The sequence below is a fragment of the Capricornis sumatraensis genome, chromosome 20 (genome assembly GCF_032405125.1).
Source record: "Capricornis sumatraensis isolate serow.1 chromosome 20, serow.2, whole genome shotgun sequence".
Classification (NCBI taxonomy): domain Eukaryota; kingdom Metazoa; phylum Chordata; class Mammalia; order Artiodactyla; family Bovidae; genus Capricornis; species Capricornis sumatraensis.
The window spans coordinates 24,375,411-24,397,241 of NC_091088.1; the positions used below are offsets into that span (position 1 = coordinate 24,375,411).

The window sequence follows — 21,831 nt, forward strand, 5'->3', positions numbered from 1 at the left end:
ACCTGGGGATTGAACCTGCCTCTCTTACATCTCCTGCATTGGCAGGTGGGTTCTTTTCCACTAGGCCGCTTGGAACAATAAAGCTGGCTAAATGGAGCAGATGCGCAGCAGTCCGGGCAGGCCTCTCGAGGGGCAGCAGTGTGGGAGCAGAGCCCTGAAGGAAGTGAGAGAGCCACACAGAGAGCTGAGAGAAGTGGGCTCCAGCCTAAGACAGCAAGTGCATGGGCCCTACCTTGTAGGCTTGCTGGAGGCTCCCGCAGCCAGGACTCAGGTGGTAGGACATGAGGCCAGAGAGGAGATGGGGAGAGATGAGGTAGGGCCTTGTGGGTGGAAGGATCTCTGAGCAAAATGCAGAACTGTTAGAAAACTGGGGGCAGAGGAGAAGCACTGGCTTACCTTTGCAAAAGATCACATGGTTCCTGGGGTGAGAACAGCCTGAAAGGGGGCATCTGTGGAAGCAGGGAGACCAGTTTGTAGGCTGTTTTAATCATCTTGGCAGAAAACAATGGTGGTTTGGATCGAAGTAGAGCTGGTGTGTTTCCTGGAAAGTAGGTGGCTCTAGTTTGAGGTGGAGCTTGTCGCCCTAAGGGTGGAATGGATGTGCTTGCAGTGGGAAGAAAAGAGAGCGGTATGGGTGATGGCAAGCATTTGGGTCTGAGCCACTTGAAGAATGGCATCACCATTTACTGAGATGCAGAAGACAGTGGGAGGAAGAGGTTTTGGAAGAAAAAAAATCTAGAACTGATTTTATTATACACTTGAAGGAGAAGAATATAGTCAACTTCGTACTTTTAAAGTACGGTTGACTTTTAAAGTCACTCTGGTTGCTGTGACACGTTGGATTGTGAGGTTAAAGTGTGGATGCTTTGAGATGACAATTGGAAAGGTATTGTGGTGGCCTAGCAAGGAGTGTTGGTGGCCCAGGGTCAGCAGAATAGGATGGAAGGAGGGACTTCTCTAGCGGTCCAGTGGCTAAGACTCTGTGCTTCCAATGCAGGGGTCCCAGGTTCAATCCCTGGTCAGGGGACTAGATCCCGCATGCCACACGTGACGATCCCACATGCCTCAACTAAGGCCCGGTGCAGCCAAATGAATGAATGAATATATAAATAAATGAATGAAAAAAATAAAGAATAGAGTGGAAGGAGAGAGAAATGAATGGTCTTGCAATGTGTTCATTGTGCTTGCAATATGACCTCCAATGTGTGGAAGTAAAATAGGGCAGATCAGGAAGTTATCTGAAGGTAGTAGGAACTTTTTTGTTGCAGGTAAGACCATACTTGTCCGACAGGCATAAAGCAGAAGGTGAGTCTCAAAGTCAGAACAAGAGCAGTTGTAGAACTGGATTCTCCACAGGGGCTTTGGAAACTTTTTTCATGAAGAAGTGTCTTAGTCAGTCCAGGCTGCTATAGCAGAATACCACAGAAAATCTTAAGGTGGGTTATAAACAATGGAATGTATCTCCTGCACTTCTGGAGCCTGGGAGACTGGGGTTGGGGTTCCAGCATGGTCAGGTTCTGGTGAGGATCCTCTTCCAGGTTGCAGACTGCCAGTTTCTTGATGTATTCCCCTCTGCTGGAGAGCAGAGAGGAAGCTAGTTCGCTCATGATGCTTATAAGGGCATCGATTCCATTCGTGAGGACTCCATCCTTATGATGTCATCTAATCTTATATCCAACACCTTGGCCATCTGATGTGAAGAGCCAACTCATTAGAAAAGACCCTGATGCTGGGAAAGATTGAAGGCAGGAGGAGAAGGGGATGACAGAGGATGAGATGGTTGGTTGGCATCACTGAGTCAATGGACATGGGTTTGAGCAAGCTCTGGGAGATGCTGAAGGACAGGGAAGCCTGGCATGCTGCAGTCCATGGGGTCACAAAGAATTGGACATGACTGAGCAACTGAACAACAACAACAACAATCTTATACCCACCCCATCCCCCTACTCCTATACCATTACATCAAGTAGTTGAGTTTCAACATATGCATTTGGGGAGGACATAAACTTTCACCCCATAATATTCTGCTCCTGGGTCCCCCACATTCATGTCCTTCTCACAAATGAAATACATTCGTTCCATCCCCCAAGTCTCAAAAGGTATTAAACTCATTCAACATCAACCCTAAAGTCTGAAGTCCAAAGTCTTTTCTGAATAGCATCCAAATCAGGTATGGGTGGAACTTGAGATATGATTCGTCCTGAGGTTAATTCCTTTCCAGCAGCGAAATCTGTGAAACCAAACAAATTATGTGCTTCTAACACATAAAGATGTGACAAGCATAGGAACACATTCCCATTGTAAAAGGGAGAAATCAAGAAGAAGGCAGGATGAAGGGTTCCAAGCAAGTCCAGAGTCCAGCAAGGAAAACTTCATGAGATCTCAAGACTCCAGAATAACACTCTTCAGCTGCATGCTCTCCCCTTCAGGCGCACTGGGGCAGAAATCCCACGTTTCTGACCCACTGGGGCAGTGGTTCCACCTCCACTGCCTCCAGAGCCCTAGGAAGCCCCATCCCTGAAGCTCTGGGGGGCCCTTCCCCTCTGGCTGTGGGCAGAGGGTGTCTGACCTGTTGGAAGCAAGGCAATGGTTATCTTTCCAGAAACCAAGGAGGCAGCCCTGATGATCTCTGAATTGCCTTTGGGGTCACTTGTCTTTTTTTTTTTTCACTTGTCTTTAAAAAATATATTTTTTAATTAATTTATGTATTTGGCTGTGCCAGGTCTTAGTTGTAGCACACAGGATCTTCCACCTTCATTGTAGGATGGAGGATCTTGAGTTGCAGCATGTGAACTCTTAATTGTGACTTGTGAGATCTCGTTCCCTGATCAGGGGTTGAACCTGGGACCCCTGCATTGGGATCACGGAGTCTTAACCCCTGGACCACCAGGGAAGTCCCACTCTTCCCTTGCCTTAAAGAATAGCACACAATCTCACCAACTAGGCCTATGGTCTCGTCCTATAAAATTCACGAAGTCTGACAGCCTTCCTTCATTCCTTCCTATTTCCTTCTTCTTCAGTTCAAACTGGTAGTTTTCCTCCTGGGATGGCTGATTCCTCCTGTGGTTCACACCCCTACTCATTTCCCAGTGCCCCATATGGTCACTTGGCCATATCCTTAGTGTTCTCATTTGGGGTTTTTTTTGCAATATGGATAGGCTGAGAATTTTCTACATCATTAAGTTCAACTTCCTTTTTGCTTAACAATCTGTCTTTAAGTCATTTCTCTCTGCTTGAATTTTACTATATGCCACCAGGAGGAGCCAAGCCATACCTTCGACACTTTTTTTAGAAATCACTTCAGTTAAATATAAAATTTCATTGGTTGCAAGTTCTATCTTCCACAAAACACTGGAACACAAATCACAGCTCAGCCAAGCTCTTTGCCACTTCTTACAAGGACTGCCTTTCCTCCGGTTTCCAGTAATATGCTCTTCATTTCTATCTGAGACGTCACCAGAATGGTCATTACCACCCATATTTCTACCAACATTCTGCTTAAGAATCCCCAAAGAAGACTGAGACTTTCTCTACAGACTTCTTTTCTTTGACCTCTCTTCAGAACGACCTTTAAAAAGGGGAATTCCCAGACCTCCCTGGAGGTCCAGTGGTTAATAATCCACCTGCCAATGCAGCGTACACAGGTTCCACCTCTGGTCTGGGAAGATTCCAGAGCCTGTGCTCTGCAACAAGAGAAGCCACAGCTCAAGAGTACCCCAACTGGCTGCAACTAGAGAAAGCCTGTTTCGAAGACCCAAGGCAGCCAAACATAAATACACAAACTAATAATTTAAAGAGATCAAATTGCCAACATCCATTGGATCATAGAAAAAGCAAGAGAATTTCAGAAAAACATCTACTTCTGCTTTATTGATTATGCCAAAGCCTTTGACTGTGTGGATCACAACAAACTGTAGAAAACTCTTAAAGAGATGGGAATATCAGACAACCTTACCTGCCTCCTGAGAAATCTGTATGCAGGTCAAGAAGCAACAGTGAGAACCAGACATGGAACAACGGACTAGTTCCAAATTGGAACATATACAGTCAATATACAATATACAGTCAAGGCTGTATATTGTCACCTTGCTTATTTAACTTCCATGCAGAGTACATCAGGCAAAATGCCGGACTGGTTGAAGCACAAGCTGGAATTAAGATTGCAGGGAGAAATATTAATGACCTCAGATATGCAGATGACACCACCTTTATGGCAGAAAGCAAAGAGGAACTAAAGAGCCTCTTGATGGAAGTGAAAGAGGAGAGTGAAAAAGCTGGCTTAAAACTCAGCATTCAAAAAACTAAGATCATGGCATCCAGTCCCATCACTTCATGGCAAATAGATGGGGAAACAATGGAAACAGTGGTAGAATTCTTGGGCTCCAAAATCACTGCAGATGGTGACTGCATCCGTGAAACTAAAGATGCTTGCTCCTTGGAAGAAAAGCTATGACCAATCTGCTGCTGCTGCTTCTAAGTCACTTCAGTCGTGTCCGACTCTGTGTGACCCCATAAACGGCAGCCCACCAGGCTCCCCCGTCTCTGGGATTCTCCAGGCAGGAACACTGGAGCGGGTTGCCATTTCCTTCTCCAGTGCATGAAAGTGAAAAGTGAAAGTGAAGTCACTCAGTCATGTCTGATTCTTAGTGACCCCATGGACTGCAGCCTACCAGCCTCCTCCACCCATCAGATTTTCCTGGCAAGAGTACTGGAGTGGGGTGCCATTGCCTTCTCCATGACCAACCTAGACAGCATATTAAAAAGCAGAGACATTAGTTTGCTGACAAAGGTCTGTCTAGTCAAAACTATGGTTTTTTTCAGTAGTTATGTATAGATGTAAGAGTTAGACCATAAAGAAAGCTGAGCACTGAAGAATTGATGCTTTTGAACTGTGATGTTGGAGAAGACTCTTGAGAGTCCCTTGGACAGCAAGGATATCAAACCAGTCAGTCCTAAAGGAAATTAGTCCTGAATATTCATTGGAAGGACTGATACTGAAGCTGAAACTCCAAAACTTTGGCCATCTGATGCGAAGAACTGACTCATTGGAAAAGACCCTGTTGCTTGGAAAGATTGAAAGCAGGTGGAGAAGGGGACCATAGAGGATGAGATGGTTGGATGATATCAGCGACTCAATGTACATGAGTTTGAGCAAGCTCCGGGTGTTGGTGATGGACACGGAAGCCTGGCATGCTGCAGTCTATGAGGTCACAAAGAGTCGGATATACTGAGAGACTAAACTGAACTGAATAGTTTAAAAATTGAAAAATAATTTTTTAAAAGGAGGGGGTATTCCCTGGGGGTCCAGTAGGATCCCATGCTTTCATTGCCAAGGGCTCAGGTTTATCTTTGGCCGGAGAACTAAGATCCCAAAAGTCGCATAGCAGGGGAAAAAAAAAAAGAGTTACCTTTAAAGGGCCGTTCATGGCAGTGTAAGCTTTTCTAGCGATTGCCTCCAAATACCCTAGTCTCTACCCTTTTCCCAGTTTGAAAGCTGCTTCCATATCTTTAGGTATTTGTTAGAGCAGTACCCCTACTTCTTAGCACCAATAACCTATAATAATCAGGGTTGTCCAGGGAAACAGAACCAGAAGGATATATATATTGTCTATTTGGATTTATTATATATTTATGTAATATATACCCAGATATAGAGATTTATATGGAGATTTATTATGAGGAATTGACTCATACAACTGTGAAGTCTGAGAAGTCTCTTGATCTCCTGTCAGCAAGCTGCAGACCCAGGAAAATCAGTGGTCTCATTCAATTCAATTCTGAATAGCTGAGAACCAGGGACGCTAATGATATAAATCCTAGTCCGGGCTGGAAATCATGAGACAGATGAGATGTCTCAGCTGAATCAGCAAGGCATGCAAAAAGAGGTCAATTCGTCCTTCCTCTGCCTTTTGTCCTATTCAGACACTGAACCCATAAGGCCCACCCACATTGTTATTTTATTTTTATTATTTATTTATTTGGCTGCACAGGTATTAGTTGTGGCATGCGGGTCTTTGATCTTCACTGAGACCTGCGAGATGTTTAGCTGCGGCATGTGGGATCTAGTTCCCTGGCCAGCGTCCCCTGCACTGGGAGTTCAAGTCTTAACCCCTGGACCACCAGGGAAGTCCCCAAGGCACACTCACATTGGGAAGTGTAATCTACTTTACTGAGACCACAGATTCAAATAAAATGATTGCTTATCTCATCCAAAATCATCCTCACACCCAGCAATAATGCTTTTAATCTTGGGCATTCTTGTAGTCAGTCAAGTTGATACCTAAAATTAGCCATCATACTAAATAACTATTTTTCAAGGAGAAATTCTGGACTACCTTTCAACTTATGTAGGTGCTAGCAAGAGAATGTTCTAGAGCAGCAGTCCCCAATCTTTTTGACCCTAGGGACTGGTTTCTTGAAAGACAATTTTTCGACGAATGGCATTGGGGGATGGTTTCAAGCACATCGCGTTTATCATACACTTAATTTCTATTATTATTACATCAGTTCCACCTCAGATCATCAGGCATTATTAAATCCCAGAGGTTGGGGACCCCTGTTCTAGCGTGAGCCTTTAATTTTTAGTAAGAGTCTTTGTCTTCAGAAATGGATTTCTCTGCTTGAGTTGTTCAATGATGGCTGACCAAAGTAAATGTGGGTGAACACCTTCTAGGCAAGACTGCCTTTCCTGGGGTCTTCTCTCTCATCCACACACTGCCCTGCAGTGAAGAGTTATAAAAAGAGGTGGTAAAATGCAGAGTTATGTGAATGTTGGATTCTGACTGAGTTTCTGGGCTTTCTCTCCAGACAGTGGTTGCCCAGGGACCGCCAGCATCTGCTTTGCCCGCTCGAGACCAAGGATGCTACGTCCCTTACAAACAGAAAGACTGTGGAAGGAGTTGCCTCAATAGCCTTGTGGAAACTTAAATTTGAAAAATGTATGGACTTTTTACAGATAGGTCAAGAATTATAGGAAAATGCACTCATTCTGGCAGTATTTTCTTTTTATTTTTCCCGTGGTCCATTAGGCTGGGCAAGCAACTCTTTGTTGGGGCTTTAGCAGCTACCATGATCATATTATATGAAAACGCCACTCAGAACAGAGATTATCAAGGCAAATCAATAGGGATAGAAAGTAGATTAGCAGTTGCCTGGGGCTGGGAAAAGGGACTGGTTGCAAATAGGCCCTAGAAATCCTTTTAGGGTTGGAAATAAACCAAAATTGGATTGTGGTGATGACTGCACAACTTTGTAAATTTAGTAAAAGTCATTAAATTGTACACTTAAAATGAGTCAGGACATCCCCTGGTGGTCCAGTGGTTAAGAATCTGCCTTGCAACGCAGGGGACATGAGTTTGATCCCTGGTACAGGAATTAAGATTCACCATGTCTCAAGGCAACTAAGCCTGTGTGCCACAAACACTGAGCCTGTGCTCTAGAACCTGTGAGCCCAAACTACACCTGTGCACCCTAGAGCCTGTGCTCAGTAACAAGAGAAGCCACTGCAAGGAGAAGCCTGCTCACGGCAGCTAGACAGTAGCCCCTGTCTGCCGCAACTAGAGAAACCCTGAACACAGCGATGAAGACCCAGTACAGCCAAAATAAAGAGAGTGAATTTTATGGTATAGGAATTATAAAGATTTTAAACACACGCATGTGTACTGTACACACACACACACACACACACACACACACACACACACACACACAGATACTTTCACTTCAAAAATCCCAGAATGCACACAATTTGAGCCATTTTTTCCCTGAAAGTTAGGAGTGAAGAAATTTTCACTGTGCAGAATGAGATACAGCCTTTCACATTGCCTGTTGTGTCTCACTGAAATTTAATTCCCTACTTGGAATCCTCTTTGTATTCACAAGAGAGGAAACAAACATGGTACAATGGTGTATACTCCATGCAAAAAAGGGAAAGTTGTAAATGGTGCCTAAGCCCCAGGTTATTAATACCTGGAGCAAATGCTTCATTTCCTAAACACAGAAGATACTAATCACTATAACTATGTGACTATTATTCAAGGTTTTGTGAACTCTGGAGTGGAGTAATGTAATCACACTAAGATTTAATTATAATGACAATTATTTATAATACCATGTAGTAGTATATGTATGTGCAATTCCCCTTCTGTTTTATTCAAGCTAATAAATCAGCAAAATCATATTTAAATTTGCTTGATTCTTGGGTAACTTGCTTCTCATTTCTCTATTCAAATTTCACTCTGCACAATCTTGGTGTTTCTGTAAATCTTACAAGTTGAGATCATCAACTCAATATTTTCCCCTCTAAGAATGACTAAACAACAACAAAGAACATGAATACTGAGAATGAATAGGACATTACATTATGCAGGAAAATGTCTGGGGTTTTGATAGCTGTATTTTTTGGCTCATCGATTTAATGAAGGTGGTTTTAAAGAATGTAATGTTCTAAATAGCAAAATGAAAAGGTTGAGCAATCAAAATTTATTATTGAAATTGGTATAGTCTTTCTCTTTGCTTGCAGTAGTAGATTACTTTGTGATAAAACATAGCAGATTTGTTGGGGAAAGTGAATATATTTTTAGGTATTCTAAAATTCCCTGGGTACAGTGGATAGGAATCCACCTGCCAGTGCAGAAGACACTGGTTCAATCCCTGGTCTGGGAAGATTTCACACAACTCTGAGCAACTAAGCCCAGGCACTGCAACCATTGAGCCCATATGCTGCAACTACGGAAGCCCATGTGCCTAGAGCTTGTACTCTGCAATAAGAGAAGCCACTGCAATGAGAATCCCATGCAGAAGAGTAGCTCCCACTAGCCACAACTAGAGAAAGTTTGTGCACAGCAACAAAGACCCAGGGCAGCCAAAAATAAATTCTCTACTGGTTTACTTTAGACCAGATGGTTTTGAGGAAACTTCCAGAAGAGACACTCTATGATTCCACACGTATTCAACACAACTGCACTGCCTTATCATCCTGCACACAAAGTATATTCCTGCCTCAGGGCCTTTGCACTTGCTATTCCCTCTATTTGATGGATCATTCCCTAGATGGTCATGGTCTACTCCCTAACTTAAGTCCCTGCTCAAATATCACTTCCTCAGAGCAGTCTTCCCTGATTAGCCCATCTAAAAATAGCCCACAGTCACTAGCCTTTTAGCTTGCTTGCTTTCTCTGCACAGCATTTAGCTGTCTGTCTGACCTTATATGCTTGCCTTACTAGAATGCAAGGTTCATGAAGGCAGGGACCACATCATGTTCATTGCTATATCCCCAGATTCTTATATATTCCCCACATAATAATTGCTCAAGACATATTTCTTGAATTAATTAAATGAATTTTAATTTGACTTTGAATATTTGCTTTTTGCCTCCCTAACCAGACAATACCTTCATGGAAGGCAGGGAAAAGTCCTGGTCACTTATTTATCATCTCTAAAGTGATTAGCTCAGTTCTGCAAGGATACTAGACATTCAACCAAAGTTTACTGAATGAATGCCTTGGAACATGGGTGTGTGACATGGCTGACTGGTCAGTGTTGCCGGTAGGTGAACAAGAAGAGTAATATCTCACCTTTCAGCCCATATATTACAAAGTATACTTTTATGTATACCAATTCATCTGATCATTTTGTTAATACTTTACTAGGTCTCAAGGTTTGCCTGAAGAAACAAGCACTCAAAGATAACAAGTGTTGATTTCTGACATTTCAGCCAGTTCAGTCTCTCACTCAGTCACATACGATTCTTTGGGACCCCATGGACTGCAGCATGCCAGTCTTCCCTGTCCATCAATTCCCAGAGCTTGCTCACACTCACGTCCATTGAGTCAGTGACGCCATCCAACCATTTCATCCTCTCTTGTCCCCTTCTCCTCCTGCCTTCACTCTTTCCCACCATCAGGGTCTTTTCAAATGAGTCAGTTCTTTGCATCAGGTGGCCAAAGGTTTGGAGCTTCAGCTTCAGCATCAGTCCTTCCAATGAATATTCAGGGTTGATTTCCTTTAGGATGGACTGGTTGGATCTCCTTGCAACAAGAGATGCCACCACAGTGAGAAGCCCGAGCACTCCAACTAAAGTAGACCCCACTTACCACAACTAGAAAAAGCCCGAGTGTGGCAACAAAGACCCAGCACAGCCAAAAATAAAATAAAAAATTAAAATAAAAAAAGCTAATAAAGACTGTCTTGAAACATATATATGCATGGAAAGATTTTTTGAAAAGTGTTGATTAGTCCTCACGGTAGTTATTTCTAGACAATGGGAACTTGCTATTACATTTTTTGGCTTTGCATTTCTCTCACTTGTATTTTTAAAGCCAATTTGAAGTTATGAAAATAAGTTTTTTTGTATACAATGCTTTATTTTTTAATTTGTCGATGTGAATAGCATAAAAATATCACTACTCATTTTCCTGACTATGTAATTCTCAGAACATAGCAAACTTCATTCCGAGACAGCTTTTAATACTAATTTATAGTAAAGCAATAATAGAATGAACCAAAATTCTTTATTTGTGTGTGTGTGTGTGTGTGTGTGTTTTCCATATTTATGCCCATGTTATTCTCTGAGCAAGAAAAAAGGTAAAGTGATGCTTTATAATATATTTTCACCTTGGCCAAAAAAACCTTTCCAGGATATTGAACTCCCCAAACAGGCCAAAATCGGGCGTTAGGGACTCATTCCAGACTTTGGACCAACCTTAGAGGGCACACATGAAACATGCTCATTTCTTTTCCTTTTTTCTTTTGATGATTTGAAATACTTAAAACACCCTTTTGCTTATCTTTCACCGGAGGGATTTGTGGAAAATCTCTACTGGTGCCAACAATATGGTCCCCAAATTAGGCTTAAAAGGTTTTGGGTTTTCTTTAATTCTGAACTAAGAAGGGTTTTTCATGGTTGCTGATGCATCTTCGGGCACGTGGTTTCTTCACACGCTGAGTGGCTTGTGTGTCTGTCTCCCTGCCTGTGCGTCTGCGTGTGTTTATGAGTGCAAGTCTTTGTAAAGTGCGTTGGGGTGTGTGACGGTGGTTTTGAGCCCATGGCTTACGCACTCTACGAAGAAGCGTGACCACCCCTGTAGGTGGGAGCAGGTTTCTCCAGTCTCGGGGTCGCGTGGGGAAACCCTCCACCAAGTCCTGCGGCTCCCAGTCCTGGCCAGGGCACGGCAGGGAGGGCGGTGGGGGCAACCAGGTGGCCAAGCAAGAGAGGAACCAGCGCAGCCTGCATCCGGGCAGGGTCCCGGACACGTGCTCTGCTGGAAAGAGGGACGCACTTTCCCCCCTCTGGAACGGTGCTTAGAGCGGAGATCTATCCTGGGAGGGGTTAGAGAAGCTCGAGGATCCGGGCGCTGCAGCCTGGAGGAGGGGACAGTGGGCGGGGCGGCACCGCCCACAATCTATTCCCTCCGGAGCTGGCGGCGACCGGCCTCCGTCTGGCCTCACCCAGCCTCGGGGGCCAGGAAACTGAGACTGGAGGCGGCACGCGCGTCAGGGGCGCCCTGACGCCCAGGTACGTGCGGCCCCCGCCCCCCTCCCTAGCTGGGGTCGGGACGGTTAGACCAGGCGGTTGCGGCTCCCAGACGCGCCACACCGCAGCCTCTGTGACGCACGGCGCGGCCTCTGGGGCTGGACTGGCGGCTCGGCCCAGCGCGGGCGGGGCAAGCGCGGGAGGGAGGGGCGGGGCGGGGGCGGGGCGAGCGGGGCGGAGCCGACGGAGGCCCCGCCCCGGGCCCGGAGGAGCAAGGACGCTACCGAGCAGGCGCGTCCCCCCCCCCGCCCCGCCGCCGCCGCCGCCGCCGCCGCCGCCGCCGCCGCCGCGCCGCCGCCGCCGCTAGCCCTTCTCAGGAGCTGCCGCTGCCGCCGCCATTTGCACGGGGACCCCGGTGACAGGGGCTCGGCAGAGGGGCGGAGGGAGGGGGGAGGGCCCGCAGAGCCCCCGAGGGCGGGAGCGACGCCGCCTGCGCCGGCCGGGCTCCTTGCGCGACCGCGCCGCCCGCGGCGGGCCCCGAGCAGCAGCAGCAGCGGCAGCGGCAGCGGCAGCGGCAGCAGCAGCGGCAGCAGCAGCAGCAGCCGAGGCCGGGCGTGCGCCTGAGGCGCGGCGGCGGCGGCGGCCCTGCGGGCAGCCGGGAGGGGCGGGGGCAGCGGCCGCCGCCGTTTGATGGATCCGAGGATCGCCTGGTTCCAGCCAGAGCAGCTCGGACCGTCCAACAGTCTGTGGATGCAGATCTGGGAGACCACCCAGGGACTGAGGAACCTCTACTTCAACCACCACTGTCACAGCAGCGGCGCGAGCGGCGGCGGCGGCGGCAGCAGCACGGCCACCGGCGGGAGCGGCAGCAGCACCGGCAGCCCCAGCGGCGCGACCCCGGCCCCGGCCCCGGCCGGCATGTACCGCTCCGGGGAGCGCCTGCTGGGCGGCCACGCGCAGCCGGCGGAGCAGCGGGACTTCCTGCCTCTGGAGACGACCAACAACAACAACAACCACCACCAGCCCGCGGCCTGGGCCCGTCGAGCCGCCGCGGGCCCCTCGACGTCCCCGTCCCCCTCGGCGTCCCCGTCCCCGCACTCCTCGACCGCCGTCCCCGCCGCGGAGCCCGCGGACCCAGCTTCGGGCAGCAGCAACAAGAGGAAGCGGGACAACAAGGCTAGCACCTACGGACTCAACTACAGCCTGCTGCAGCCCAGCGGAGGGCGGGCCCCGGGGGGCGGCCGGGCAGACGGCGGCGGGGGCGTGTACAGCGGGACCCCGTGGAAGCGGAGGAACTACAACCAGGGAGTCGTGGGGTGAGTGGTGGCCTTGCGGCCTGGTGGCCTGGCCCTTGCACACGCGCAGCCAGGCACACGCCCACAGAAGGGGGGCTGGGAGGGGAGCCTGGGTGAGGCCCCCCAACCTCTGCCTGCCTTAGTTACTGGTCCTCAGGGGTCTGATGGCCGTCCCTCCTCCGTCCGTCCATACCTTCCCCCAACCTTCGTTAGCAGTCCACACCTTTGCCCCCTCCCTCTCATACCACGCCTTTTCTGGACATCCTCTCAACCCTCCACATCCTCCCCTCACCTCCCTTAGTCATTCACATCCTCCTTCCTAACCGTTCACATCTTCCCTGGACCACCCCCACCCCCCATCCATCCACTCTTTCTTCCCATCCCCCCCTAGACAAACACCTTCTCTCTCTTCTCTCCCCAGCCCTCTAGCCCTCCCCCCCCGCCCCCCATCATCACACCCCAAAATGAAGTCGCCTGGGACAGGCAAATCATTCATTCCCTGAGAACATTCCTGTGTTAGTGCCTTTTCACGGTACCGGACCTGAGGTGCTTTCCTTGCCAAGAATAGAAACATCCAGAAAGCTCCTCCCCCTCCCCCAATCCCAAACAGGAATCGTGGCAGCCCTGAAAGGCTTTGCTGGCTATTGACCCTTTGGCCCATCTCTCTGTTTTATTTCTTAGAATTTCCTATGTTAGTGATGCCTTGCTGTGTCGGGAGTGAGGAATGAGGTGACAGTTAAGCTTAGGCTGGTGGAGATGGTGAGCTCTTCTTTCCAGGCGGATGGAACTTTCTAGGAGTTGATCGTCCTTGGCCGCAGTTTCTCACTGTAAAGTTGTCATCCTGGCAGAGACAGCCAATGCTTTTCATTCTAGGGGGTAACTTTATGCTAATGAGTAAATGTTGCACCACTAATGACTTTCTGTTTAAAGTTCAGCTGTTACAAAATGGAATCTTACCTGACCCCTAGTGAATTATGTACATAAGCAGGGACTGTTTCCAGGTTGATTTCCCCTGTGCTGGGAGAGATTACAAAGTCTTACAAAAATTTTGTAAAATGAAGGTTTTGGGGTGTGTGTGTGTGTGTGCGCACGCGCACGCGTGTGTGTAGCTTGAGTACGGAGAATGAGCTTTAAAATTGCTTTTCACTTTTCAGATCCTTTTTTTACATCATGGGTTACAAGTAGGCAAGTGAAATCACCATTAATAGTCCCTTGTGGAACCTTTTCTTAGATTCACCCATTCATATCTGCCCCGCTTTGGCAAGCAGAGAGAGTTCTGTGTACCTTTTTGAAGGTCTGGTTAAAATGAGTTGGTGGGTTCCATCTGCTTCTAGTGGGCTGGTGTCTGTTCTATGCTACTATTACAACTCCCACCCTTTATGGAAAATCGCAGTTAAGCGTTTTAAGACTGGCACTGGGGGACATGTCAAACCTGTCCTCACTTTCCAGGGGGGATCATTTTGGATTGAGTCCTCTATTGCTAAGCTTCAAGGGCGCTCTCCATGGTCATCTTCTTTCAATAAAAGGCTCATGGTTCCATCCTGATAGCATTTCTAAGATGAAGCATAAACCTGTGGTTTGATGACAGGCAAATTGATATTGAGGGATTCTGATAGTTTCATTTCACAGGAATAAGCTCCAGTTAAGTAATCACTGCCAGTTAAAACCTCCAAGTTCCCTAGTTTCGTTTTACTGAAGCGTCTGCGTATGTATGTAACAAAGGTGTATTATAAATCCAAAATGCTGGCTGCCTCTCTTTGATAGCTTAGAAATTCCTTTTTACTTGCTAATTTAATGTTGAGGATACTGTAAAAGGCTCACATTTGAATTTAGGTAGAAGCAAGATACTCTTAGTCCTGGATTCAAATACTACATTGTCCTCAAAGGGATTAAGGAGAGGAATTTCCATTTCCAGAGGAATTGCTGTTTAAAAACGGATTGTAAACCTATCTTAAAACTGCTTATCGATTCATCATTCTTTTGCCTCCTCCTTTAGAGGATGTCATCAGTTAAATTTTTTAAATTTTATTAAGTGGGACCTAAGTGTTTTTGTAAGAGTGTCTGAGTGCTTAAAAATTCTTGTTGTGATTTATGGACCCTTATGTCTTAACTTTTAGGAAAGTCTTGCTGTTTTTAAATACAGGTATTTTAAAAAATCTGAATTCAGAATGCACCTCAATGTTCTGCTATTCTGAGATTAACTATAGTAAAACTATTGAGAGTTCTTGGGATGTGACTGACATTTAGCTAATAGGTTAAAAAACTGTTGTGGTCCTTGGCCTCTGAACTGGCATGACCATCCAGGTAGGGAGAGGAAGCAAAAGTGCATGAACAGTGGCCTGGAACCCTGGGGCAGCTGGATACACGCTCTGTCCCACATCTGTGATCTATCTGTGTTCTGTTTTGCCACAGCAGGTTGACTTATTCCCTGAACACTCCAAGATACAGTTCAAAATCCTGAGTTCGTTGCTCATGCTCTTGATTTTTTTTGTACTTTCTCTAAAATCTTGTAGTGCTTGTTTCATCTTGGTATAGTTGCTTATGTTTAATTTTCCTTTCATGTATATGTTTTTTCTTATCTACTAGGTCGCTAGTTGAGATGAAACTTCTTTCTTCCTTTCTTTTTTCAGTTGAGGTAAGATGGAAATTTCTTAAATGTGGAGTAAGATGTTTGCGTGGCATTCTGAAATCCTCATAGTCCTCTTTCAAAAGGACTCCTCTCATCTGAGCTTACCGTCTCAGCCTTCTCCAGGAATTTTCCCTGTTGCAGGGAGTTTGTTTGTTTTCCATTTTTTCTTTATAAAGTTGCTTTCACTTATTCTACTTTTGGGAATTCCTTCCCTTTCAGTGCTGGCTATGGTGTAGGGAGAAGTCCACCTGCTCCTGGTTGTTCATGAAAATGAGCTTTAAGCCCTTTTCTTTTCAAAGATTTAATTGTTGATCATCATGGGGAAAGAAGAGCTGACAAAAAGTAGCAAACATAGGAAACTTTTGGAGATTCAGAGTCCTTGGTCCTGAGCCCAGGTGTCCAGAAGCTTCCTTTGGAAGGCGCTTGGTGCTCAAGCTCATGAGGATAGGCTTATGTGGGCCACGTGGCCAGATCTGTAGATATTTTCCCAAGGCTTGCATGACTTGTTCAAAATAACGTTTTGGAGTATGAATTTGACAGTGGGACACCAAGAAGTCCCTGCTGGGAAACTTGGGTTTAAGGAATAATTTCTTGAACTGGAATGATGGGGTTGGAAATGGGAAAGAATGAATGTGAGAGGTACTACAAAGTAATAATGGGGAAGATTCTAACTCCCTTCATGGATTTAAATCCATGTTATTAATAACAGCTTTGAATGTGAGTGACTGGGAAAATGTTAATGTTATTGTTGAACACAAGGATTAGGACCGCTGGTTTGGAGCTAAAGGTACGGTGATGTTTAGATGGAACTGTCTAGCAGGGCGATGAAATTTGGGGGCTGAGATACAGTTGTTTTCACTGCAGTGGGGCAGTGTCCTTCCTTGTGTATGTTGTACAGCGTAGCACAGTTGAGTCCAAGATGCTGACACTGTTCTTCAGCACTGACCTTATGGCCTTTTTCTATTTCTACACAATATGATCAGTGGGATTGATGTTAGTGCTGGCTCCAAAGTGATTGGGCAGATTAACATGAAAGAATTTAGAGGCCTTAGTCCAAGGGCTTGTTCTGAGTATAATTTGGTGGTGCTAGTGGTAAAGAACTCGCCTGCCAATGCAGGAGACGTGAGAGATGCTCAAGCCCTGGGTGGGGAAGATCCGATGGAGAAGGAAATGACACCCCACTCCAGTATTCTTGGCTGGAGAATCCCATGGAGACAGGAGCCTGGTGGGCTGTGGTCCATAGGGTCGCAAAGAGTTGGACACAGCTGAAGCGACTTAGCACATAATCTTTATGTATTTGCGTATGTAGCCCACAGGAATTTTTCAGTGCACTAGGGCCTTCAGGTTATGGAATTTTTCTGTATTTGGGTGCTGAAGTGTGCTTTCAAGAAGACATTAGGTTTTCTGCACTGTAGATTCTACACTAACAATGTAATTCCTATTTGAGAATCTCACATCTGGTATACCGTGTACAGCTAAGCTGCTTCCATGCCACAACTCATCTGTCTAAAATCTGTGACAGTGAACAGTGTCACCCTGTCAGAATCATTGGTTTTTTAGCCTGTGGAATTTTTCTGCAGTACCCTTTAAGTTTTTAGGTGTTGGAAGGCAAAACCGAACAGTGACTGGAGCTTTCTGGAATCTGCCCTGGGTTCACACAGAAGGTTTAGCTTCTTTTGGAAATGAAGCATGAGAAAGGGATACCAGGAAGGCCTAAGGTAGGGAGGAGGAGGGCGTGTGTGTTCCAGCAATCCGGTCCTGGTGTGATAGATGGCCTTACGTCACAACTTCTTCCATGAAACCCCTATCAGTAAATCCTAGTGTTCGGAGTCTGCAGGGTCCATGGGAAGAAAATATACGGGCTCCCTTGCTGATACTGAACCGATCAAATGGTTGTGGTTAGGTTTATTCTTATACCTGTTGAAGCTGAGAAAAATTTAAGGTACTTTTCTAAGGAAAGTAGAAAAGCAAGTTGTTGTGTGATTTTACTCAGCTTTCTATTTTTTCCTTTAGAATAAAATTTAGTGGAGAAAACTGTTTCAAGATCACACCCACTGCACTGGAGACTGTTAATCATTAATGCACACTTGGGTATGGAGTAGTCTTGAAGGGGCTATAGGCCAGAGAGGATGCTCATTGGAGAATTAGGGTCCAGCTCCCAGTAGCTGACTGAGACTCCTGTTTTGACTCTTTCCTGCAGAGCTGGCTGAACAGCTCAGCCTGCTTCAGGAATTCAGAGGACGGCCAGTAGAATGTTCTTTGTAACCCTCAGAATATTTGTTAGGGACTCAGTTGCTACAGAACACCAAAAAGACTTTCAATTCATTTTTTACCATTTTTGACATGACACAAAGTTATTTTTTTCTAAGAGTATTTATTGATGTTGAGGATGCCCTCAAGCTAGACTTTTCATTAATTTGAACCCAAACAGCAGCTGTTAATTTACTCCATCCTGTAAGTTACTTGATGATATTAGAAACTTCTGTATACTTAAGGGCTTTGGGTCATGTTGAAGTTAGAGTTAAAAGATTTTGGGAAAAAACTGAATGTGGAGATGCTTTTGTTGTGTACGGCTCCTTAATCACTTGAACAGTGTCAGAATGTGAAAAAAAATCTTGCTGTGTGCATAAGAGATTTCATGTAGTATGTGATAACTGAACTCTGGAATTGCAGCTCAAATCATGCTTTCTGCTGAAATAGTTTGAATAGTGTACAGAAACCTATGTTTTCAAATTAGTTGCTTTATTAAAAATGCTCTATTCTGTAAAAATGCTCATGGAGCCTTTTTTACCATGTTCCATATACTAACATATACTATATTAAGCCTTTTGTATTTGTTATATTTTTCTCGTGCGTTAGCCCCATCTAATTTGTTTTAAACTTTTTATTTTGAAATATAGATTCCCAGAAAGTGGCAGAAAATAATACAGAAAGATCCCATGTTCCCTTCACCTAGTTTCATGCAGTGATAACATCTTATATAACTATTGTTTAATCTCAGAACCAGGAAATTGACATTGTTATAATCCATAGCATTATTCAGATTTCAGCAGTCCTATATATACTCATTTGTGTAGTGTGTGTGTCTAGTTCTGTGAAAATATTACATGTGTAGATTTGTGTGACCACCACCACAATCAAGATATAGAACTATACCATCACCTCAAAGATCCCTCATGCTATCCCTTTATTTTCATGCACACATCCCCTCATTTCTGACCTCTAGCTACTAATCTGTTCTCCATATTTACATTTTTTTAATTTTGAAAATGTTATATAAATGGAATCACATAGTACTTTGACTTTTTTCCAGTTACCATAATTCCTTGAGTTCTATCCAAAATTTTGTATGTGTTAATAGTTCCTTCCAGGTCTTAGTTGCACATGCCCGATCTTTAGTTGTGGCATGTGGGATCTGGTTCTCCAACCAGGACTCAAACGCAGGCCTCCTGCCCTGGGAGTGACTGGAGCACCAGGAAAGTCCAGTCGTCCCTTCCTCTTTAATGCTGAGGCACGACTGAAGCCACTCAGCAGCAGCAGCTGTGTTCCAAAGGGCTTGCTTGGTGGCTCAGCGGTAAAGAATCCTCCTGCAGTGCAGGAGCGGCAGGAGATGCTGGTTCGATCCCTGGGTCGGGAAGATCCTCAGGAGGAGGGCATGGCAGTCTGCTCCAGTATTCTTGTCTGGAGAATCCCATGGACAGAGAAGCCGGGAAGGCTACAGACCGTGGGGTCCCAAAGAGCTGGACACGACTGAAGGGATTTAGCATGCATACACAGTGTTCCACAGTTTGGAGGTGCCACAGTTTAACGATGGAAGGACATTCAAGAAGAGTTTATATATCGTTTTTGGCCTTTGCAAATACAACTGTTTCATGAAGTATACATTTTTATGTAAATATAAGTTTTCATTTTAGAGGGATAAATGCCCAAAAGTGCTGGGTCATTTGGTAAGCACATATTTTGAAAGAAACGGGTAAACTGTTTTCCAGAGTCACTGTATCAGATTACATTCCTGCCAGCAATGTATGTGTGATCTGGTTTCTCTGCATCCTTGCCAGCATTTGGTATTATCACTTTTTTATTTTAACTGTTCTCATATGAGTAGCAATAGTTTATTATGCTTTTATCATAATAACCTTCTCATGAATAACTCCACCTAATTTTAACTTTTTAATTTTTATTTTAAAAACTTCTTGACAGTATTGAGAACGTCTGCAGTTAAAAATCTAAGTAAAATTGACTTAAAAGGGCCTTATTTTTCGATTTGCTTTGATTTTAGCAATATTACTTGAACTCTTATCTTTGAACTATTTTGCAGTGTTTCCTTTACATGTTTCTTTTTCTTGGAAACTGGCATGAAGTAGAGTTTTATTTTCGTTTAACTAAAAACATATAAAAGAGTAACTGCAGAGTTTATTTCAAAATTTAGAGTCCTTCTTTTCATATGTTTTGAGTAAACTTTATTTTCTCTTGGCTTGGCTGGATTTTGTGGGAGTAAACCCTGTGCTTAGTGGTGATTTTTTTTGTTGATGGTGGTAATAAGGGTTTGTTTTCAGCAATATTTTTATATCTTAACAATGCCTTTAGACTGTGTAGAATAAATATTTTATTTTCATACCTCTGCTAAAATAAACTGTTTCATTGGAACCATTTTCTGGACTGAGAATCGGGACCTGGTCTTTTATTTTTTCGTTACCAGTCCCTTGGAGTCACTGTTTCGATTTTGTCAACATAACATAACTTTTAGCACTGTCACGTTTGTATTATAAGTTAAATTTATTATACTGTAAATTTCTGCCAAAGCAAGAGTAAGGATGCATTAGGATTGTGGTTGTGGAGTTATCGTCTAGTAATTTGGATTTACTAAAATGTTAGGCCTGTGATGAGGTTTTAAATTTGATGTCTTTATTCTTTTATTCACCCTTTGTTTTCTTCTTCGTTTGAGGTGTTAATACCACTGTTTGTTAGGATACTTGTTTTTAAAACAGTATATATTTATTTGTTACTTAATAAGTGCTAATTGTCAAAAAAAAAAAAAACAGAAAAATACAGCTAAACCAAATGAAGAAAAAATAGCCCCTCTAATACTACTACCAGCACATAACTACTGTTAGCACATTTTTAGACTTTTTCATGTATGTTTACATATATTTTGTTTTTTCTGTCATTATGGACTCCACTATGGGTATGCTTAAATTTTTTTTTTTCCTTTTTAAGGAAAAAAAATTTTTAAAGAACAGAAATGTATTCTCTTGCAGTCTGGAGGCAAGAAGTTAGACCTGATTTCTAAGATTGTTTTCTACTTTGGGAGAAGGGCATCAGACTATTGTGGGCATACTTTTTCTTTTTTAAGACTTAAAATTTTCAGAAATTCATTTATGTTTGGTTGCCCAGGGTCTTCGTTGCTTCTCACAAGCCTTGCGGCGAGCAGGGACTGCTTTTTATTGAATGTGCAGGCTTCTTATTACCATGGATTCTCGCGTTGCGGAGCACAGGCTCTAGCCACGCGGGCTTCCGTAGTTGCAGTACTCGCGCTCAGTACTTGTGGCTTGCGGTCCCTAGAGTGTGGGCTTTGTAGTTGTGGTGAAGGAGGTTTGTTGCTCCAGGGCAAGTGGAATCTTCCTGAACCAGGGATCGAGCCTGTGTTCCCTACATTGGCAGGCAGATTTCCATCCACTCTACCACTAGGGAAATCCTGTGGGCATCCTTTTTTGAGTTAAAAAAATTCGTTACTATAACAAGTATCTTGCATATGAAATGCATTTCTACAGCATTTTTAAATACCTCATTACCTTTAGTATGACTCCGTGTACCTACTGTGTGTGGATGTGATATTCCCTTGGTTGAATGCACCTTACTTTATTTCACCAGCTCCCAGGTGAACATTTAGTTTGTTTTTCCAGTCTTTTGCTTTTTATAAAAGATGTGTTTTTAGCTAACCCTTTGACCCAGAGAGGATTATTTATTTTTTTACTTATTTTTACTTAGATAAAATTCATATGCTGTCATATTTGCCCTTTTAAAATGTACAACTCAGTGGTTTTTACAATATTACAAGATTGTGTAATCATCACAGCTATCTAATTCCAGAACATTTTCATTACCAAAGAAAGAAACCCTGTACCCATCATCACTCTCCACTCTTCCCTTCTCCTTCAGATCCTGGGAGCCTCAGACAGACTTTCTGTCCCTGTGGATTTATGATTCTGGACATTTCATAAGAATGGTATCATGTAATATGTGGCCTTTTGTGTCTGGCTTTTGTTTCATGAAAACATGTTTTCAGTGTTTATTCATGTTGTAACATGTATCAGTCCTTCATTTCTTTTATGCCTAAATATCCCAGTGTATGAATATACCATATTTTCTTTATCTGTTTATTAGCTGGTGGACATTTGGTTTGTTTCCATCTTTTTGGCTATTTTAAATAATGA

General features: G+C 44.4%; 1 protein-coding gene across 1 annotated transcript in view; it reads left to right on the plus strand.

Moving 5' to 3' along the window:
• Positions 1–12,163: 12,163 nt before the first annotated feature.
• TENT4B (terminal nucleotidyltransferase 4B) overlaps positions 12,164–21,831 on the plus strand; it is a 68,806-nt gene continuing 59,138 nt past the window's right edge. The window contains exon 1 of the mRNA XM_068992091.1: positions 12,164–12,789. Coding sequence (XP_068848192.1) covers positions 12,164–12,789 — 626 coding nt within the window. The remainder of the gene's footprint in view (positions 12,790–21,831) is intronic.